Genomic DNA, 19,797 nt, shown 5'->3' with positions numbered 1-19,797 from the left:
CCCCCACTGACCGGCAAACCAGAACGAGTCTCCTTATGCCGTCATCGGTGACGTGCCATCATACCTCCTCATCCTCGTTATAGCTGGAGTGGCGAGTTAAGGGTGAAGGCGCGGAGCTATGTTTATGTGAGTTTTTTTCTGGGAAACAAATTGCACACATCAAAACCTTTCGCGCTATTCGGTATAATGACACACACACTTTCATCAGATGTCGTAATCTGAAATTTTTTTGGATGGCACTCTATATTCCTTTAAGAGTGTACCCCACTAGTTCACAGCGCTCGAGGCGCATTCGTCATCATCCATGATAAGAGCATGGTATCTCACCTACGGAACGACAGAACCGCCAGCACTTTTTACCAGTCGCTTTAAGAACGAATACCAAAGCGTCTCTTGTGGCTGTTCCTAATCTTCCGTCGCCCCCGTGGCCGTGTGTGAACCAGGCGGATGAACCACGAAATTGACGGCCGGATAGCTGATCCAAAGAGCGCATCGGTGCACTGCTCCACGCAAGAAATATGTAAACCGAAACCAATTAATTACTCAGAAAAATCACTAAGTGTCCATGCATTTTTTTTCTTGGAATACTTTTAGCTGAAGGTCCCAATGCGTAAAACAGAGGTTCCGTAAGCGTGCGAAGTAAAAGCTAAAACTTAGCATGTTTATTTAATTAGTGAGCGTATGCAAATGAGCCGCCCACTACTCAGTCCGTGACTAATGTCCCAAGGATCTTTACCAAAAAGAAATTTCTTCGATGGCGCCACCTGTTCACGAATTATTCAGCCGGGGGATTTTCGTGAAACACCCTGTATATGGTGCAATAGTGAATAGTCAGGAAAAGAGTACCCTAATGGACCACAAACCATGAAGGCTATCAGCGAAAAAAAAGTTCTTAGCTGATCAACCAGTTATATATACAGGCGAAATAACGGGGACATAGTACCAAGCACTAAAATTAACAAAGTTGATCCAGTGTATACAGTTCTTTTTCTGGTTGCTTGCTAATGCTGCATGATAGAAAGGGACTCTCATTTCATTTCCCAGAATTGTGCTTGACTGGTGACTGTCTCTTCCTTCAAGGGCTCGTCTATCATGGTATCATACCTTATCATGCCCCACAATTTAAAAACTATAAGTACAGATTGCTCTCAGGCGTACTGCATCAAACTTTTGATATAAGGAAAAGCTTCCTCTAGTTGAGATAATAATATCTAAATAGCTGTCAACATTTTGCAGCCCTTGTATAAAATGGTCAGATAAGAGAGCACAGAAGGTTTGTACCTGGGAAATTACTTTGTGTCTCGCCTGTCATTGGTCATGCCTTCGTCACGTAACGACCAATGACAGGCAAAGACACAAAGTAATTGGGGTCGATAACTTTGATGAGAATAGGGCCCCTCGCCACTTGATGCATGCATACCACATTTTTTAGGGTTTTCATGTTTCCCTAGACTAGGCAGAGCTTCCTACATCTCATAGGCTCTAAAGACACATGATGAGGTACATAGGCACCGACTGCAGGGGGGCTTCGGGGCCTGAGCCCGGGACTTTCGGAGGGGGGGGGGCAGGACCCCTCCGGGAAGTCTACCCAACTGACACTTACTAAGATGAACGTTTCGAGGGGTATCGCAAGAATCGAGTGTTTCATGCGAGCGAACATGAACATCCCGCAAAAATTTGCCTCACAACACGGTATTCCCGACACCCTGCCTGACCTCTGTGTATGAAAGGGGGGGAGGCGGCGTTGTGCCCTTGCCCCCTCCGGCAGACTGAAAACTCTCCGCCTGATGAGGTATGCTGTTAAGACATGGCAGGAGGGAAGGTTGAGTACTAATTAGGCTGTTCCAAGAACCACGCTTGTTTGTATTCAGCAAGTCCAACAGAAAAGGGCTGGCAATCCCCTATGGGCTGTGCAGTAAGGCTACTCCCAAAATGTAATGTGAAGCACCAAATATGCATTTTGGAGCACTTAGGAGCAACAAAATATCTACTTTTGGAGTACTTCGGTAGCAGTACTTTCAAGCCTTAGCTTTGCTTTGCGTAACCTGAAACGTCGCCACTTCCCTTTCAGTCAGCATGTGCGCCAATTGGACCCGCTGTGCAGAAATTGCAGTTTTAAATAAAATCATGCAGCATTATGTGTGGACACGATTCTTGGCAGCAGAAATTTCTACTCAGAAATCTCTAATCGCAAATCTCTAGATCAGAAATTTCTAATCACAGCGATAGATCTCTAATAACGAAGAGATAACAATAAACTAATAACGAAAAGATTCCGTGGGGCGACGTTGTGCATGACAAAGCTTTGTGTCCGAGTGTGCTCGAGTTTGTTTCCAGTGCCTACCTTGGCAGTACGGAGAAAAAAAAAAATCAGCAGACAGCAGGCTGGAAACGCTTCATGTGAATTTCCCAATTTTCTGGCAGAACGAAGTCACACGCAATCAATGTATGTGTCCTTGCCATTGTAAGAAAATAATGTGCACCACTGCTGCAAAAGGAATGTTGCAAATTTTGCAACTTTATTTGCAGTGCTCTACAATCACTGCCTGCAATATGAAATTCCTAGCGGCTCGTTTTGGAGCAGCTTGACGCAATATTGCGGATTTTTATCACGATGGCGCAGGAAATCTCATTTGGCACAAAAGGGCGCAGGAGTGGAATCGCTGACCGTGCAGTTGAATGACAGGCCATGCACTACTCTACACTGTGGGCCCCAGACAGGCAGTTTGCCTTTCAACAGCTGTTGGAAGTTAAGCATCTATGTCTTTTCATCTTAGGTCCCTTACTGATTTGCGCTTCAAACTTTATTATCCTCAACAAACCTGACTACTTCCGATGAAAGATGAAAGTCACTGAAAAGGATAGCCAGCTGTAGGGATCGAACCCACATCTTGTGGATTACCGGTCCAGGGCTCTACCAATTGAGCTAAGCTAACACGCCTCTCCAGCGACTTTCGGGGTGCGTCATCTGAAGGGACGACAAACCAGCCACTCACTCTCACTCACCCTCCTTTCACTCTTACATTTTTTGCTCACTCATACACACATTCATACGATGGAAATCGACGCAAGCGGCACCTGTTGAACAAGAGAGAAACTGATGTTCTGAGGCTGGAACAAACATAGAAGGGACAGATACAAACAAAGCCTCAAATTGCCTAAGATGTGGGTTCGATCCCTACAGCTGGCTAACCTTTTCAGTGACTTTCATCTTTCATCGTTGATTTCTTAGGCAATTTGAGGCTTTGTTTGTATCTGTCCCTTCTATGTTTGTTCCAGCCTCAGAACATCAGTTTCTCTCCTGACTACTTCGACTGGAAGTACGCATTAGGTCCACTATTGTTATTTCTTTGGTATGATGGCACCAAGGTCTGCAACATTTCAACAATGAATCCTATTTATTCCACAAATGTGCTACTATTTCTCTTTCGAAGATGGCGTCTTTTTTGCAGATGTTGGCCTGTCTGGATCCTCGCGACCAAAGAAAAAGTCAATCACAAAGCTTACTATGACCACGGCATAAATGAGAGCAAAAGTGCTGTAACCCAGACCACCCTCCTTGGCCTCCTGCTTCGTCATGTCCTCATATTTTGCTTTACGAACTTGATATGAATGCACTGCATCGCCATAGTGCTGTTTATAAAACTCGTCGAAGTTGTATACGTGGGATCGACCGGTATGGACTCCGTGTTGCCGTTTGTCCTGGCGACTCCTGTGAAACGCAGCTCCGGATTTAAGGTCCTCTTCTTTTTGTCTTCTTCTCGAAACTCCTAGGACTTCGTCGTCGTATTTAGACCTCAGGTTCTCGTTGGAAAGGGTGTCGTAGGCCTTGGTAATTTCGTGGAACAGCACTGCTGCCGCGTCACTCCCTTTATTTTTGTCCGGGTGATACTTCATCGACAGTCTGTAATAGGCTGCCTTGATTTCGTTCTGTGTTGCACTTTCTCTCACTTCGAGTATGTCGTAGAAACTGGTTGTGACAGCGCGTGAAATGAAACGCCGAAGGGTCCTCCCACATTGTGGAATAAAAGAGATGTGTTTTTGCATGGGTTTTGTTGAACGTGGCACCACAATTCCGTATAACTTGCACGACAAAAGGTAGTGTAGTAGCAATCACCTCTGTGGTCACCTGTGAAGTTATCTCAACGAGGAAAAATGGGGACACGTGCCGTACACATTGCTTACGATGAAGTAACTAACACATGAACATTCGTTCGCGCTAGATTAGGAATTCTATAACTCTGATGTAGATTCGGCAAATTATTGAGTGTATTTTGGCGATGTACCCGATAGACGCGGCCATCGCCATTCAATAGTTCTACTTGGATTGGATCGTGGCTACGCACAGGACATTGGATTGACTGCTGCCCACTAGCGCCAAATGCGGAGGGCTAACATGTGACGTCTGCAGAGCATCTATGGCTATGGTTCTGGTTTCATTGTCGTTTCCTTTTGTTCACTGGTGGTGGTGGTAGTGCTGAAACAGCCCGCCGTTGTCGGCCTCACGGAGGTGTGCAACGTCACGACTAACGCTCAGGGGGTATGTGCGTCCTGAGCCGACTTCTAAGTGAACTGTGCCGACATATGTCTAACAGCGTCTGAGGAAAACCCAGGAAAAACCCCAGACAGCATAGCCGGCACCGGGATTCGAACCTGGGTACCTCCCCGCAGAGCCGTAGCGATGAGAGGTGGGGGGCGGCGAGAGGGGCAGTCGGCAGGCCCTGGCAGATTGTTTGGCGGAAATCAAGAGAATTTGAATTTACAATCTCGGCAGTGCAATCGTTTTCTTTTCTGTGTTTACAGAGTTTCTGGCGCCAGTGATGAAGGAGGGGGGGGGGGGAGGGGGAGGCTTCACGTTTACCCTGCCGTGGGCGCGGCGCAGATTCTCCTCGCGACGGCTCTGCCTCCCCGTCTCAACGTGACATGGGCAGCGCGCTAACCACTGATCCACGCGAGCTGGTTTTCGTGGAAAGATGTGAGGAGTCAGGACTCCTGACTCCTCACATCTTTCACAATCACGCTCGCAAAGCTTGCTGAAATATAGAGATTGGGAGAAGGAGTTTGTCGACAACATCCTCTACCTCCACAACAAGCCGGCGTCGGTAGCTCACTCGGTACCTTGTTGGCTTGCTGAGCTCGAGATTGCGGGTTCTATCCATGCCGAGGACGGTAGTGATGTGGAGGAGGTAAACATTGCTTCCAGAACCGTGTGTCGGAGATTTCCGGCGCACGTCAAGAGAACCCCAGGTGGTCGAAATTATCTGCATTCCTACCCTGCGGCACGTGCAACAAACCTTACGTGTAACATCACGGTACCATTATTTTCCACAAAAACTTGGTAGTGTAACGGTAACGCGCTTGCTCGCGTGCGTTCTTGATTTAATTTGGTCTCGTGTCGTGGTCGTGGTTTGGGCTAGTTTGGGCTCTTGTATGTTTGTGGCCTTGTTTTCTCTTCTTATAAATGTACTTATAAATTTGTTTGATAAGCGCTAGAAACGCGTAAGTCACGGCTGGAAATACTAGGCTGGGCTCTACTCGCCGAGTCACCGGGCCGGGCCTACTCACTGAGCCACCGGGACGGGACGGGCTGCATAAAAACAGGAAGACTCGGGCCCGGGCCATTTTTTTCGATGCGCCCGCCGGGTCGGGCCCGGAAAAGTCTGCCAGTGCAGGGCTGTAGTCAGGACTCAGGAGCAATGTGAAGTGGCTTTGAGGATGTGCTAGAGGGTCGAATCATACGCATAATGAAGTGTTCTTTGCTTCTTTTTGCAAATATATGCACAGGAATAACGCAAGCACGTGATGATATAAACTAATAGTCCTCAATTGCGCGGAATTAGCTGCGTGATCCGGCCCAGCCAGACTCTCGGAAACATGTTTGGCGGCCCCGCCCGCGGTGCTGGCGTATTTTGTCGGCCCGGCCCGGAGCTAGGGTTGCCACCTTTCGTAGTGAAAAATACCGGCTGAGGGAGAGGAGGTGGGATAGAGAGAAAGAAGGAAAGGCTCGCGGGAAAGGGAAGTGGGTGAGGAGTGGACTCTCACAGAGAGAAAACGAGCGTGCTCGCTCAAGATAATACGAGGAAGCATATGTTCCTGGGTCTGGCTGTATCATTGATGCTAGAAATTGCTATAAACAGGCATGAACGCTACACTGGATCGTATTGGAGCAACCGGATTAGACTGCCACTTAATTTGAAAAACACATCGACGCAGACAAACCCTTCTTTGCGGGCGGAGATCTCATGATGGTTGTATACGGCCTAAGTTCTAGCTGGCTCCACACAGCCACCAACAGCTTTGCACAATCACTGATGCTTAGCTCTTTTTTCGGTAATAGCAATACATATCACGACATTTTACCGTACTCGGTTCTGAAGACTCTTCATTAACGAGTGGCCAAAAAGTTCGCAAAAAATTGCTCGAAAAATTTGAAAAGATTTACTGCGTCAATGCGGGTATTTTTTTAGAGCGTATGTTTCTTCTTTTTTTTTTTTCATTCAGTTGATTGGAATAAAGGTATTCCGAGGTTATTGTATCATGTTGCGTTTTGCCGCGGTTTTGTACGTTGGCACGTCTCGCAATGCGCAATACCGTTTGTAGTTTCGGTTTCGAAAACTCTGTAGGCAACCATGGCAACCACTGCTCGCGCGGGAGACTCGGAGGGGCTAGTGATGGGCGATAGTCATCGAAACACTATCGATGGTTGATATGACTACACATTTGACTATCGATAGTTCTGTTCAAAACTATCGATAGTAAGCTGGACACAGCCCAAACCTGCATGCTGCAAAAATGTACAAGTCACTGCTCCCAGTACGTTGTATTACCAATCTAATCAAATACCTCTATTTATAGTTGCACAGTACATATTTTTTAAATAGTTTCGTATAGTTAGCATAAAAAAATATAAAAAACGATGACATAAAACAGAAGAGCTGTTCCGAAAAGCGGACGGGAACTTCTGTTCTGTTTAAACCAACAAAGCAGAAAAAGAGATATCGTAGATTGTTGTGCGCTATGCGTGTGGTTAATATTAGTCAGCAGCCGCATACGCTGTCAAACTATAAGTAGTTTACGTTACTGTCACAGTAATACGGATTTGTGACAATTAAGGGCCACTAATTCCTCCTCAGAAATGCCAACTTTATAGCAGTGTACTCCGATATTTCATGAAGTTCAATTTTATTTCCCACATGCACAAGATTAAACTAAAAAAAAAACTGGTATGATATGGCTCAAAGGTGTTGGACATAGGCTCTGCGTTTTAAGCTAAAACCTCTTTCTAAAACTTTTCGGTCCCTTGTTCTGTGGTATGCCGCCCCGTTGGGGATTGTGCATCCTGGCAACCTTCCCGCAAGACCACATTCAAAGCCATCACTGAAGGTCCGGTGCACCGTTCTACCGAGAACCGCTAGGCGACGACGTCAATTCACTGTGGCCCACTCAACGTACTTCATCGCAACGCCCGGCCGCTCAACACCATGGTTCGCTTATCTACCCAGCTCACGTCGCCATGGTCTCGCGCTCTGTCACGTCGCCACACGGTTCGCGACGGCACTCCTCGAGCTTTCACCAGCGGTACCTTCCCGAGTACTACGCTCCCATACCGGTCGCGGTACACCGCTGGCTACTGCATGACCCCATTCGCATCGCCATGTCAGTCCAAAGAACCCTGCCCGCTTCGCCTTTCCACCAGGGTGCCATGCAAGATACTGGCAGCCCATCCAATTGCGGTCAAGAGGCACCGGGAACACGCACGGAGGCCACTGAGTTCTACTCCCAATATCCCCATGCTTCACTATGATCCCCCTCGGCACTCCTTGGCGACAAAACTAGGAGCTCACTGCTCACGAACCGGTCGCGGTTCTGTCGCCGCCGTCTCTGGATCACATCGGCCTGCCTGCTTGCTCTCCGCTTCGCCTCGCCCCTGGAACCCGCCCGATCAGCGCTTGTCCGTAACTTTCATCCGCTACTTCTGCCCGTTCAACACAAGATGCAAGTCCAGCCGTCCCTGTTCCACGTGTTGCCCCTCTTTCTCCTCTCCACGTGTCGACGCGGACCTCAACCGCTAGCTCTACACCGCTCCGCGTCTGAGAGGGGGGGGGGGGGGGAGTGATGTGGCCGCCCCTGAACGTCGATGAAGACGTGCCGCGCCACCTGCGCCTGCCAGCCGGTTCTACCGGCACCGTCGTAAAGCGTGAGGCAACGCACATCTGCAAGCTGGAACATTCCATCATCGCCGGTCAGGACTCGTGTAAAGGGACACCACCTCCTTTACAAATCATATGAATGTATGAAAGTAATAATTTAGCGGTCGGCGTTGTACTAGGGACGTCCATGTCATCCATGCAGTGCAGTTGTCTTCGGGATATACTTCGCTTGTATGATCTGGTGTCCACCTTGGATAGAGTCACACACACACATCTGTATTATCCATATTTTAATTCTCAATCAACCCACTGGAAAGGCTACTATCTTACTGTACTCCTGCACTCAATTGAGAGAGAAGAAAGTTACGTAAACACCAAAAAAAGCTATTGCAGATGCTATGTTATGAATGTCACCTATACTTCATGACGTGATGCTGCCTTGTTCATCGAGATTGTTCTGGACATGTGCATATAAAACTAGCCTTTTCATACATCGTCGCCCTGATACAGTCCAGCCACTATCAACATATGTCCCAATGACGTTGCTCGTATGACAGAACCAACTTGGCACTTCATATATGCTGCGCTAAGGATGTGACTTGTGAACAGAATAGTGGAACATATTTAAATGTTTAGCACGATTACTTCGAATGGGTCGAATGATATGTAAGTATCCACAAGGCACAAAGCCTCAGGATGCATGTCACCAGAGCAGTTTGCCAAGTGTTCTATTTCACGGAGAAACACAAAAGACATGCATGAATGTCGCCCACATCACAAATATTTTGACGAGTTTTGTTTTGGGTAAGCTCACTGCGCCGTTTAACCATTCTTGCCTTAAACCACACCAACATAATGCAACAAAACTGATATAAGCTGATTAAACTAAACAGACCGTGCACCCACATTGAACAACCGAAGAGTGCACAGAGATTCCAACGAGGTCCCCAGCCGAAAAGGCAAACGAAAAGCACTGTCTCGTTCGTGTACGCTCCTCAGTTGTTTAGTTATGTCTCACCAACTCTCCCAAATTTCCATTGTTACACAGACCACCAACAGGATCTGTGTACATGCTACATAAACACAGCACTATTCCTTTAGTTCAGTAGCACTCCAGTGACACCTGCAAATGAGCAATAAGGTTAACCAGTCCCACAACGATTACCCGATAACCACGCACATCATTAGAGTTCAGTACATTAGAGTACCTTTCGTAAGATAGCGTCCCAGCCACCGGCAACCTGGAGGAATTCAGCGCACTTGAGAAAAGCGTACACCTGCGTAGTTGTATCCTGCCCTGCATTCCCATAATGCAACAGTGGCAGGACGGGTGATGCACTTCCAAGAAAGCGCTTGGTGCAATAACTGCAACAACAAGCGACAAGAGACAGGTTGTTGTGCCAGCAACAGTTCACCAATGTTCCAAAGGAAGCCTCAAGAATGTGCCTCGAAACAGTCAGTCTTAAATGCAAACTGAATACACATCCAGTAGGGCATTAAGTGTTTTTTTTTTCTTTTCTATTCGCGGTACACCTTATGGAGGTCTCCACCAGGATGGAACTACGATGGGACGTTCCGTCTCTGTGCCGGAGGCTGGTAGTACCGCTGAGCCGGACGCCCTGGCTGCTGATTGCTCCCTTGTCGACCCCTTCCACCTTGCGGTCTGTTGCCATGCTGCGGTCGGAATTCCCTGGCGTAATTACCATGCAAACTGTCACCGCCGTGTTGGTTGACTGCATCACCAGAAGAGTCATAGCGAAAGTCGTGGTTAAATTGCCGACCGTTTGGGTGAGGGTGTTGCTGTTGATGATATCCCGGCTTACCGGCGTTCACGTACCCGTGCTCCTGGAAAGTAAGTTCCGTGACATTGTCAAGTACCATACTGTTGCTGTCCAGTGCCGCTGTAGCAACTTTAGCTCTGAATTCTCATGATCTGAATGATCTGAAACAAATCCACGTGGGTAGCACTAGAGCTTATTTAGTGACTCTAGGTATGGTTATTGGTAAAAAACGCACACTGGCACTACAACATTAAAAACAAGTAAAAGCTTAAAAAGTGCGTTTCGGGAACAGTACTGCTCCCATCATCCGAAACATCAAGCTTTTACTTGTTTTTAATGTTGTGCGTTGTTTTAATACCAATAACCATGACTCCCCCTGGCCTTTGGTCTATATACAAGTCTCTAGGTAGCACAAAGGACCGCAACCAGTCCGGTGTGGGACCGACGAGCTCACACCGTTCTCTCCCCACTTATGTCGTCCCCATACGGCGCCATCTAGTGAAGATGGAGATATCCCTCTCCGGTGCCTCATGGTCATGCGCATGCGCATAGGCCGCTGTGAAAAAGGTCCATTAACGGAAGCATAATGCGTGTATTAAAGGAGCGTGGAAGGCACCTCGAATCAGTGTTGGGACAAAGTTACAGGTAACGTTTAACTGTAACTCGGTACATCTTGAAGTAACTAGTTACTGTAATAGCTACTTTTCTACAAAAGTAACTTCTAACCGTAATTAGTTACTGCTTTTGGTCAAAGTAACTGTGAAATGTTACTAATTACTAAGTTACTTTAGCGTGGCAACTGTAGCTGTAAGTCTGTTACATTTAAAAAAGAGTCACTGTAACTCAGTTACTATTTTTGCAGGCTAACTGTAACTATAACTTAGTAACTCTTTTTTTTTTTTGCTGACTTACCCATGAATGTCTCGAATATACGGGACATTTTTATAATTACATTTTAAATTATATACTGTAAACGTATTTTTATTCGCGATGTATTAATTTTCGCGTATCGCGCATTCAGTCATTTGCGAAGTTATTCGCGAGAGTTTAATTTTGCGATTCCAGGGATGTGTTTCCTTTCGCGGGACAAACGTCAAGCTATGTTCGCGAGTACAATTTTTCGCGATTTTTTTAGCGGTCGCGAGGTACGCGAAAATTAATTAATCGCGAATAAAAACACGTTTACAGTATTTTCGCGAAAATGCGAGATTGCAGGCGAACATTATTTGATTCCACCTTCTCTCTCAAAAACCCTGAAACGAGCACGTACTTTGAGACAGAAATCGGCAAACTTTGGTACCAGAACTACGCACTTCTCGTGCGCAGAAACGACATCGCTTTTCGGCTTGTCTGGGCCGGAAAGCGTTCTATCCGGCCAACAGATCCACGTTTATTTCAATCAGCTCGATCGCTCTACAAAACATTTAACCGAAAAGTTAATGAACGAATTTTAGGTAATTAGTCGTCCAGTAGTTACATACACGGTCCTACAGGACGTCCGCCTCGCCGCATAACCCACCCCGATTTGTATGCTGTGCGGTAATTGTATGCAAGTTCACTTCAAATTATGTCACGCGCTATGTTAATTTCGCATTTGTTGTCATAATTCAAAACTTTGATTCAGTTACGAATCAGAATTATACCGGACACTTTCTTGCTTCGACACTCAGTAGTAAACGTCGCATCAGCTCGTGCATCGGGTATACATCGGGTGCTTTTAGTCCATGCTGCGCGTGCACGCGCGTGCTACGCCATGGAGCAGTGCCGGCGAAAAACATAGTGCGAGTTACGAAGCAGACCGGTGTTGCTGTCCGAAGGACGTGAAGATCATTGTTATCAGTGGATCATTTGTGATAATTGTTGCTTTACTCTTTAATTAGGGATTTTTTGACAAAAGCCAGATCGCAGAACGGGAGACAATCATCGTTGAAAGCCATTCTATCTTTTAAAAATTCAGAAAAGAGCGCGTCCGTTAAATATCCATCGCTGAATTTCGATATGCAAATGAGCCGAAACCGAAAAAGTGCGCCGCAAGAGCGCATAATCTACGCCGACGGAGGCTTATCTGGGCTGGAAAGTGCCCAGGTGCATCTGGTCAGCAGATCGGGACCAACTCCAATCATCTCCATCGCTCCAAATCACATGGCCCTCTGATGACGAGAAAGGAGCGCTGTGCTCCACGCGTTCCCCGTTGCCGCGGTTTCGGTTACGATTCATTTGCATATCAAAAATTCGGGGACGGATATTTTAACGCACGTGCGTATTTCAGGCTTTGTTAGACGTGGAACGGCTTTCAACGGGGGTAGTCTCTCATTCTGCTAGTATTTCGCTTTTGCCAGAGATCCCCCAATGAAGGAGTTAATTAATGAATTTTATGTAATTAGTCATCTCGTACTTGCATACTTTCTTAGAGAGGATGTCCACCTGGCCGTATAGCTCAACTGCAAAAACGACATCTGTCACGCAAAATATTTACTTTGGTAAACACGCATTTCCTGAAAAAAAAATAAAATAGAAAAATACAAGAGCGCGCGCAGAGGCGGCGAGCTCTCCCAGCTCCTTCTGGAGTGCTATGACGTCAGATCATCCGAGGACATTTATTGGCTGCCGAGGATTGTCTGCTGCAGCGCGGGAGCAACGCGACCGGTCGACTGCTCCGCGAAAAGCACTGCACGGGACTCGGCCTCATCATTCCCTCATCGGCCCGAGACCGCGGACCGGGTAAAGCATTCTTTTGGCGGGCCGGGATCGTGCGGGCCGGGACCGCCAAACGAAGGAAGGAGTTTATCTGACCCATATGACATTGAACGCATCTTCTACTCCAGAGTTGCCCGCTGCACTCGTATTTTTGTACGAATATGCGTAATCCTAATCCTTGTAACCCTAAACGCTAACTTGTGCTCCTTCTGATAGATTTGTTTAGCCCTTCCATGCTCCTTTAGTAGAGTTCTATGTTCAACAACAAAGAGGAATATTCGCTTATGGTCTGGTAAATGCCTATACAGCCTATATTGAGTGATTTTCACTGTCTCCCTCGACGCTTCCATGTGCTCAGTATTTATCCAGCGCAGAAAAGCCATCGAAAAAAGAACTTCTTTAAAAAATAATGATTTAGCCTATGTGAGGAACTGCTGCGAGATGCTTAAGCCCATCTTAGAAGGCAATCTTATGTGTAGCAAAGTGGCGAAAAGACTACACAGCTCTACAAATGTACAAGTGCTTCAACACAACAGAAAGAAGGTGCTCCCTACTCGGCCGAAACTCGCGATGTGCTACTGTATCGCTTCGCACCGACTTCAATTGCAGCTAGTACAATGTACGCCCGTGAAAAACAAAATGCGTATCTGGTTATGTAACCACAGGCATATTCCGCGTATTATAGACCAAAAATTTCGCACATTCCTAGAGACACACATAGTCCAACGGCATCTGGAAAGCACGGACGATACACAAAGCATTACTGTAACCCACTTGGGTCAGATTCAAAGATCCACAAACAAGGAGATTTTTTTTCTTTCGAATTGACAGCGTTTTAAACTTTCGCCTAGTCCTTCTAGACATTCCACAACAGCGCAAACTTCGGCCACATGCCAACCTTTGCGATTCGTACATCACATCCTACTTATATCACCTTTTCCTTCCCTTCTGCATATGTTTGCAACATGCATTCACAGACACAACCCCCTCAGCGCCATACGCATACAATGCCTTAATCACGTGATATTTTGATCAAACTAACGCCTAAGCCATAACGAGGCTTCTGACCAGCACTCGAGGCGAGGCATTGATCGAAATGAACCATTATCGCACTGTCTCACACGTACAGTTGCTTAATTGATGCCGGAGACTCACCCACTGCGCAAGTGTCACCGTCTGAACATCACTACAGAGGACCTCTTCGTGATTGCCATAGTCGACAAACTTGACCACGCACGTGTTTCCGTTGGAAGATACTTCGTGGACGATGGACCGGTAAAACTATAAAGAAAAGAGAGTGCACATGTCACTGCAGTCCTCCAACATGCATCCTTATACAAGTTATACCCCAATCACGTGGGCAAATTTTGTGTCACTTCCAATGAATCACACTCGTCCTTGGCGTTATTCGTGTGGTGGGGATTCATTGGTGTCATCATTCGCAAACTACCGATCGAGCAAGTTCGCCAAAGTCACTTCGCCAGACCGAAAGCGTAGCCTCGAGACTACTGCTCGAAGAGAGAAGATACTAAAACACATACGCAGGGTGTCCCAACAAACATGTAGCACGATTTAAGAAGAAAAAAAAAAAAGACCCAACGTACTTCGCAAATGCAAAACAAATGAATGTTGTCGTAGTGTATCGTAGTCGCCAGTCTTTTTCATTGTGCCTAATTAATTAGATAAGACAACTTATCGAACTTCCAAAATACTGCTATAAGAGACGAAATATCAATTAGAAGGGTGCTGTTCACACGACCGAGCTGTTTCCAACAAGATACTCTGTCTGTTTCTTCCTCTCTCTTTGTCAAAATAAAAAGCAAAAAAAAAAAAAAAAAGAAGACTAAATACCACGTGACAACCTGCCCGTGCGCCGCAATGGAGCTTTTTCACAACGTTTCTGCGCATGCTCTGTGACACTGACGGCGCCGAAGAAGGTTCCCTACATATTCAATAGATGGCGCCAATATGGTGCCGGCTGTGCTTTGGCGCACGCCGATCGTGTTTCGCTGGACAGCCGCTAGGGTACGACGCGAGTGTGAAAAAGGTAGGGAGCCTTCATGGGTTGCTGCGGCTTCTAGAAAAAGGTCCATTGCAGACCCAAAATGGAGGCATCTGCTGGACAGTTGCCGGGCACCTTGGAGATGACTTCAAACAGCAAATAGCAGCTAGAAGTGCCTCAGCTGCTTGAACGGTGTCAGGAAATAACGAGAGCAGCCCGTGGAAAAACTATACTCCGAGACAACATTAGAGCGACAGTCACAGAGTTACATCTCCACCAGGGGCGAATGCAGTTCGCACACTGACGACAGGCAAGACAGAGAAGCCGATTCACATGTTCCGCAAACGCGAATGCTATACGTGTACAAGCCACAGTCTGAAGCAGGTAACGGTAACAGAAACCGAAACGGATATCGCACACTCAGAATACCTGAAACAGAAACGGAAACAAAAATAATTGACGGTAATAATTCGGGTAGTGAAAACCCCGAATTGATTATAATGTTTTACAGCATCATTCAGATGAATTGATTAAAGAGAGTTGAATCGAGCGAACGAAAAATTAACTGAGGAACTAAAGCTAAAATTAAGTATAACTGGAGCAGAGTATATATCAAACGGAAGAAGCAGAGTTCTTATGAGCTTGTGATCAGTCGCCAAATTAACTATCAAACTAAAGCTAAAGTTAACTATCAGACTGGAGCATATATGTATATAATAAACAGCAGAAGCATAGTTCTTATACGCTTGTGGTGAGCAACAGTCGTGAACACCATGTTTGAACCCCGTGCTATATTTTTCTATAAATATCATTTATGTGCACGTATTCCTAAAGCCCTGAAAATAGATTTCAGAATATACTATAGCAAGTCGTATTAAGTTTTGTGACAGCCTCAAGGCTCACCATAAAAGTGAAAAAACAAACGGGGGGGGGGGGAGCGGTACCGAAAACCGCAACGGAAACGTAAATGGTGGTAACTGAAACTGAAACAGAAGAAAAAATATGGGCCAGTAACGGAGGCGGTGACAGAAACCGAAAAGGTTCCGTTACCTTTCCCTGGTTTGAAGCACGACGACGCATGTGACGCTCCCGCCTAAGCCCCTGTCACAAACGTCTTTAGACTTGTGGGCGGAGCTGACCTGTAGGAGTTAACTTGTCCCGAATTAATTTGCCCTTCGATCTCAACAGCTGTATTTACGGCTCTCGACAGCAACTCGACAGCCTGTATTTACGGCTTACACAGCGGGAACCTTGCTGAGCTCCATAGAAAAGAGAGATGTCCATACATGAACGAAATTGTTCAAATTGACTACTTTTCTGCGGATTGAAGAAGAAGATGAAGTAAAAAGAACCATCAATGACTAGGCTTGATCCCGAACAACGCATTTTCGGGATCTACACCCATAGGGCTCACTGTCCTGGTCTCGTTGCCCGTTTCGTCTTTACTGGTTTCGCTGGTCTTCGTTGTTTCCTAGCCTGTGTCTTAAAGACACGTGAAAAAAAAGATAAAAGAAGACAAAAGAAAGACACACGAGAAGTGAAGAAGAATCGACGAAAACAAAGGAACTCTACTTCGAATCAACTCTATAGCCCGCAGCGATCTCTCCCACAACACATCCATCGAAGAGAAAGAACGAAGACACCTCGCTCTGAAACAGAAATACGAGCGCAATCGTCCGTCCTTTATCCTCGTGGAGACGAGATCTTGAGTCACGCTTGACACACTTTAATGACGACGACATGACCATCAAGCATCGGTCTCCATTGTACACATCAGTCAACGATCCCTCCCCGACACAAAAGACAGACCGACGAAACTACAAGACCTGCACAGGCAATGGGAGGCAGCCAACCCTTTACAGCGTGACAGCCTTCCTGTTCCCTATAGGCGCAAGCGGTCACCCTTTCGCTGGACCGCATACAAACACATCGTTCCATTTTGGTGTCAAGGCTTTATATGTCGCTTCATTGCGGGCGGACGTCTTCTCAATGGAAGCGCGAACAAATTGCCTGGCAGCAGCAGTGGAATACTACAGGCAAGACGAGGACACAACAGCCTACAGAACGAGCGTAAATCAGCAGACAGGCAGCTTATGCCGATGGCGAGCTTGTAAGCCCAGAGGAAAATAATCCCTAATTCATCAAGCGACAGTGACCTATGTTGCCAACTGATTTGCTCCTGATGGCTAGGCTACGTAGCCGACATTCCCCCTTTTCAGACCCACTGTTATGCGCATGCAACGTCGTTTTGCAGCTGTATTTGACGAGTCATGCGCAGTTCGTGGCTGTACAGTTCGACGCAGTGTTGCCCGCAATTTTAATTTTCGAAAATAAAAAAAGAGAGAAACTGTGACGAAAATTGTGATGTTAGACCCCCCCCCCCCCCCTCCTGCTTGATTTTCGCAAAGAAGCGCGCGCGAAATGTGCGTCTAGAGGAGGACGCGTCCCCGCCTTCATTTGGTTTGCCTTCTTTGTGATAGTACTGTTGTCACCAGCATCAAGGTCAAAGCGGGGGAAAGAAAGGCAAAACAAGAGGTGGGAACACTAAAACACTTCCTCCTCTCCCCGCGCCTTCCGTGCGCTCTTCTTTGCGACAATCAAGCATGCGGGGCTAAACCGGAATTTTTACTATTTTTTTAGATTATTTCTGTTGCGATACTTGTCCAAAGCCTTCCTAAATGGCGGCAGAAGTTCCCAAAAGGTAAATGTCGGAAGTCCCACAATCCTCCGGCGATTACTCGCCAGTTAAAATTTTTTATCACTTCTGGTGAAACACCCTGTATGCCCTTTAACTGCGGGCCGCTTGCTGGACAGGAAAAAAAACAATAACCCGATAACACCCGAACTACCCGATTTCACCTCGACTTACAGATTTAAAAATAGCACCCAATTTTTCGCTCCTCGGATTCGCGAAAGGCACTCAACCCGAAAAAGTCAGATCCTACGTGTAGGTCAACGCTCAAAATTTAATGCAGACAGCCGATCATCTCATATTTATAACGTGCGCGACGGTAGATTCACGCTGTCGCCCCTCGACACACAGACGAACGTTTAGCAATTGAAAGCGAGCGCCGTATTTCCCCCGCGATGGGATGACAGCCCGTTGCACAAGGCCGCAGCACACATTCACGCAAACGAACAAACAAACAAACAAACTGGAAGCAATCTGTCTGTCTTGCCTCTATGCTCCAATATGGTACCGGGCGTGACTTCGCCCGCTTTACCGATGGGTCCGCCCCCGCCTATAAGAGCCAACATTGCTCAACCCTTGGCAAATGTATGCTAATACATGTGGGCACGCACGTACCTTATATACGCGAGAGAACGTACGCCCTGAGAAGGTCGGGGTTGACCTACGAGGATTGGATCGCCCCGTCGTATGTGCGTTAACAATGGACACATCCATAGTGAGGCAACCAAATGAAGTTTCGTAGGCGATAGAAACTCAATGGAAAGTCAACTGCGTGGTTGTGTCCGTTATGGTGGCATTGTGGTGGAAAAATTAGTCTAGGAAAGATCAGTTGTTCATCCAGATTCGCAAACAGGACAAAAAAAAAAAAAAAGAACGAATGGCAGGGGGTATCGCCAAACATTGCGGGAGGGAGGGAGGGGGGGTCTCGATATATCACTGCCACGAATTATGGAAGTTACATTGTTCGTGATTTCAGTTTTCTCGCAACGTAAAGCCCGAATTATAGATATATACACCCAGTTGGCCCCCGAAGGAAAAATGGGAACATCCCTTCCGGCGCAACTTGAGCGCACAGGTTCGGTTGCGGCTTATTTGCATAGCAAACAAAAACTGCTCCTATATTGAGGCACAGAAACATTTTGAAATCGCTGACAGCTGGAATAGCTTTCGACTACGACAGTCTTTAATCCTGTCATATCAGTTAAAAAAAAATTAATTAATAAGTTAATAATCGCGTTTTAGTTAATTAGTCATCGAACGCTGATGCGACCGGTTAGGAAAGATGTCCGCTAGGCCAGGTACTGTGTCTGATCCCCAAACGGCATATCTGGGGCTCACATAGATTATTAATAAAAAAATATGTGGCACCTAAAAAAAGACACCCTGTATATACACCGTTCGCAAATAAAGTTTACAGAATTGCGGAGAACACACAGGGTTTGAGTATATGAATCCACATTTACGGTCACCGTTATTCACAAATGCACTGCTTTTTTTCAAAAAGCCTCGATTTCGGAGAATTACTCTGAAGCGAAAGAAAAGCAGTGGGAAGCTTCGGGGAGTAACTGCTGACGAAACAGACCTCGCGCACGAAACACAGTCCCCTTCGTCCTCCGAGGATGTGAGGCCGTTGTCTCCCAAACACCCCGGCACTACACTTCATTGCTCTTAATAAACGTCTCTGTAACGGTTCGTGATGCCACGCTTGCTCTCCCTATAGTAGGCTTATTAATATTTTATTATGCGCGCTTCTCAATTTCGCCGCCGGTTCTATTACGAAGCGAATAGTTACAAACTGAACAAAACTCACATGCTGCATGTATGTGTAGACATGCAACACATGTAAATAATATATGGATACGCATATTCGTATATATGCAGCAGCATTCACTTTGTTTTGTGTCCTCTCTTGTCCTCTTCTGGCCTTGTTTTATGTCCTCCTTGGAGTTCTGGGGCTTACGGGTGCAGGTTCGGGACTATTCGAATATATTCGGTATATAGAACAGATACCGCTTCGTTTTAAAAACTCCATAGTCGACTCGGGATTCGAATCGAATATGCAATTGCTCGCTACGGTATCAGAAATCCGAATATTCGCACAGCCCTATAGTTACTTTACTACCATGACCTTTACGATTGCTGTTAAACTGTATCTCGCTTAGGTGCGTCACATAATATCGTAGACTGAACTAAATGCTGACACACCGCTCTGTTTACACATCTACAAACTCGTTATGTTCGACACAGTTTCGGTGCGGTTGTCTGTGTAGCTACAATACTGTCACTTTCAAAAAAGAAACGAGAGAGAGAGAGAAGAAAAAAACTCTCTTCACCGTCACATTCTGCAACGTTCAAAGGCCCTTTTCTCGACTGTCTGATTCAAGTACACCGTTTGCACTAGCGAGAGATAGCTACTTTCGAGAAACTCATTTCGACGACCTTACCATCGCAAATATAGACAACAAAAGAAAAAAA

General features: G+C 46.3%; 2 protein-coding genes across 3 annotated transcripts in view; both read right to left on the bottom strand.

Moving 5' to 3' along the window:
- Nucleotides 1-3,417: 3,417 nt before the first annotated feature.
- On the bottom strand, nt 3,418-3,897 carry LOC135395904 (dnaJ homolog subfamily C member 30, mitochondrial-like). Its single transcript, XM_064626992.1, has one exon. The coding sequence runs from the start codon at nt 3,895-3,897 to the stop codon at nt 3,418-3,420; it is 480 nt and encodes a 159-aa protein (XP_064483062.1).
- Nucleotides 3,898-8,425: 4,528 nt separating this feature from the next.
- The window catches only part of LOC135394609 (tudor domain-containing protein 3-like), a 62,352-nt gene continuing 50,980 nt past the window's right edge, over nt 8,426-19,797 (bottom strand). For both annotated transcript variants that reach the window (XM_064625437.1, XM_064625438.1), the window contains exons 12-13: nt 13,784-13,909; nt 8,426-9,995 (exon numbers count right to left, since the gene is read on the bottom strand). In XM_064625437.1, the coding sequence (XP_064481507.1) occupies nt 9,711-9,995; nt 13,784-13,909 (411 nt within the window). In that variant the 3' untranslated portion in view covers nt 8,426-9,710. The remainder of the gene's footprint in view (nt 9,996-13,783; nt 13,910-19,797) is intronic.

The sequence above is a fragment of the Ornithodoros turicata genome, chromosome 5 (genome assembly GCF_037126465.1).
Source record: "Ornithodoros turicata isolate Travis chromosome 5, ASM3712646v1, whole genome shotgun sequence".
NCBI classification, from domain to species: domain Eukaryota; kingdom Metazoa; phylum Arthropoda; class Arachnida; order Ixodida; family Argasidae; genus Ornithodoros; species Ornithodoros turicata.
Note: the sequence above shows the minus strand (reverse complement) of the source record. Positions and strands in the feature narration are given on the sequence as shown.

Bases quoted from the DNA above. Each gene is read 5' to 3' on its own strand.
- LOC135395904 (XM_064626992.1), bottom strand. From the start codon at position 3,897: ATGAAGTATCACCCGGACAAAAATAAAGGGAGTGACGCGGCAGCAGTG.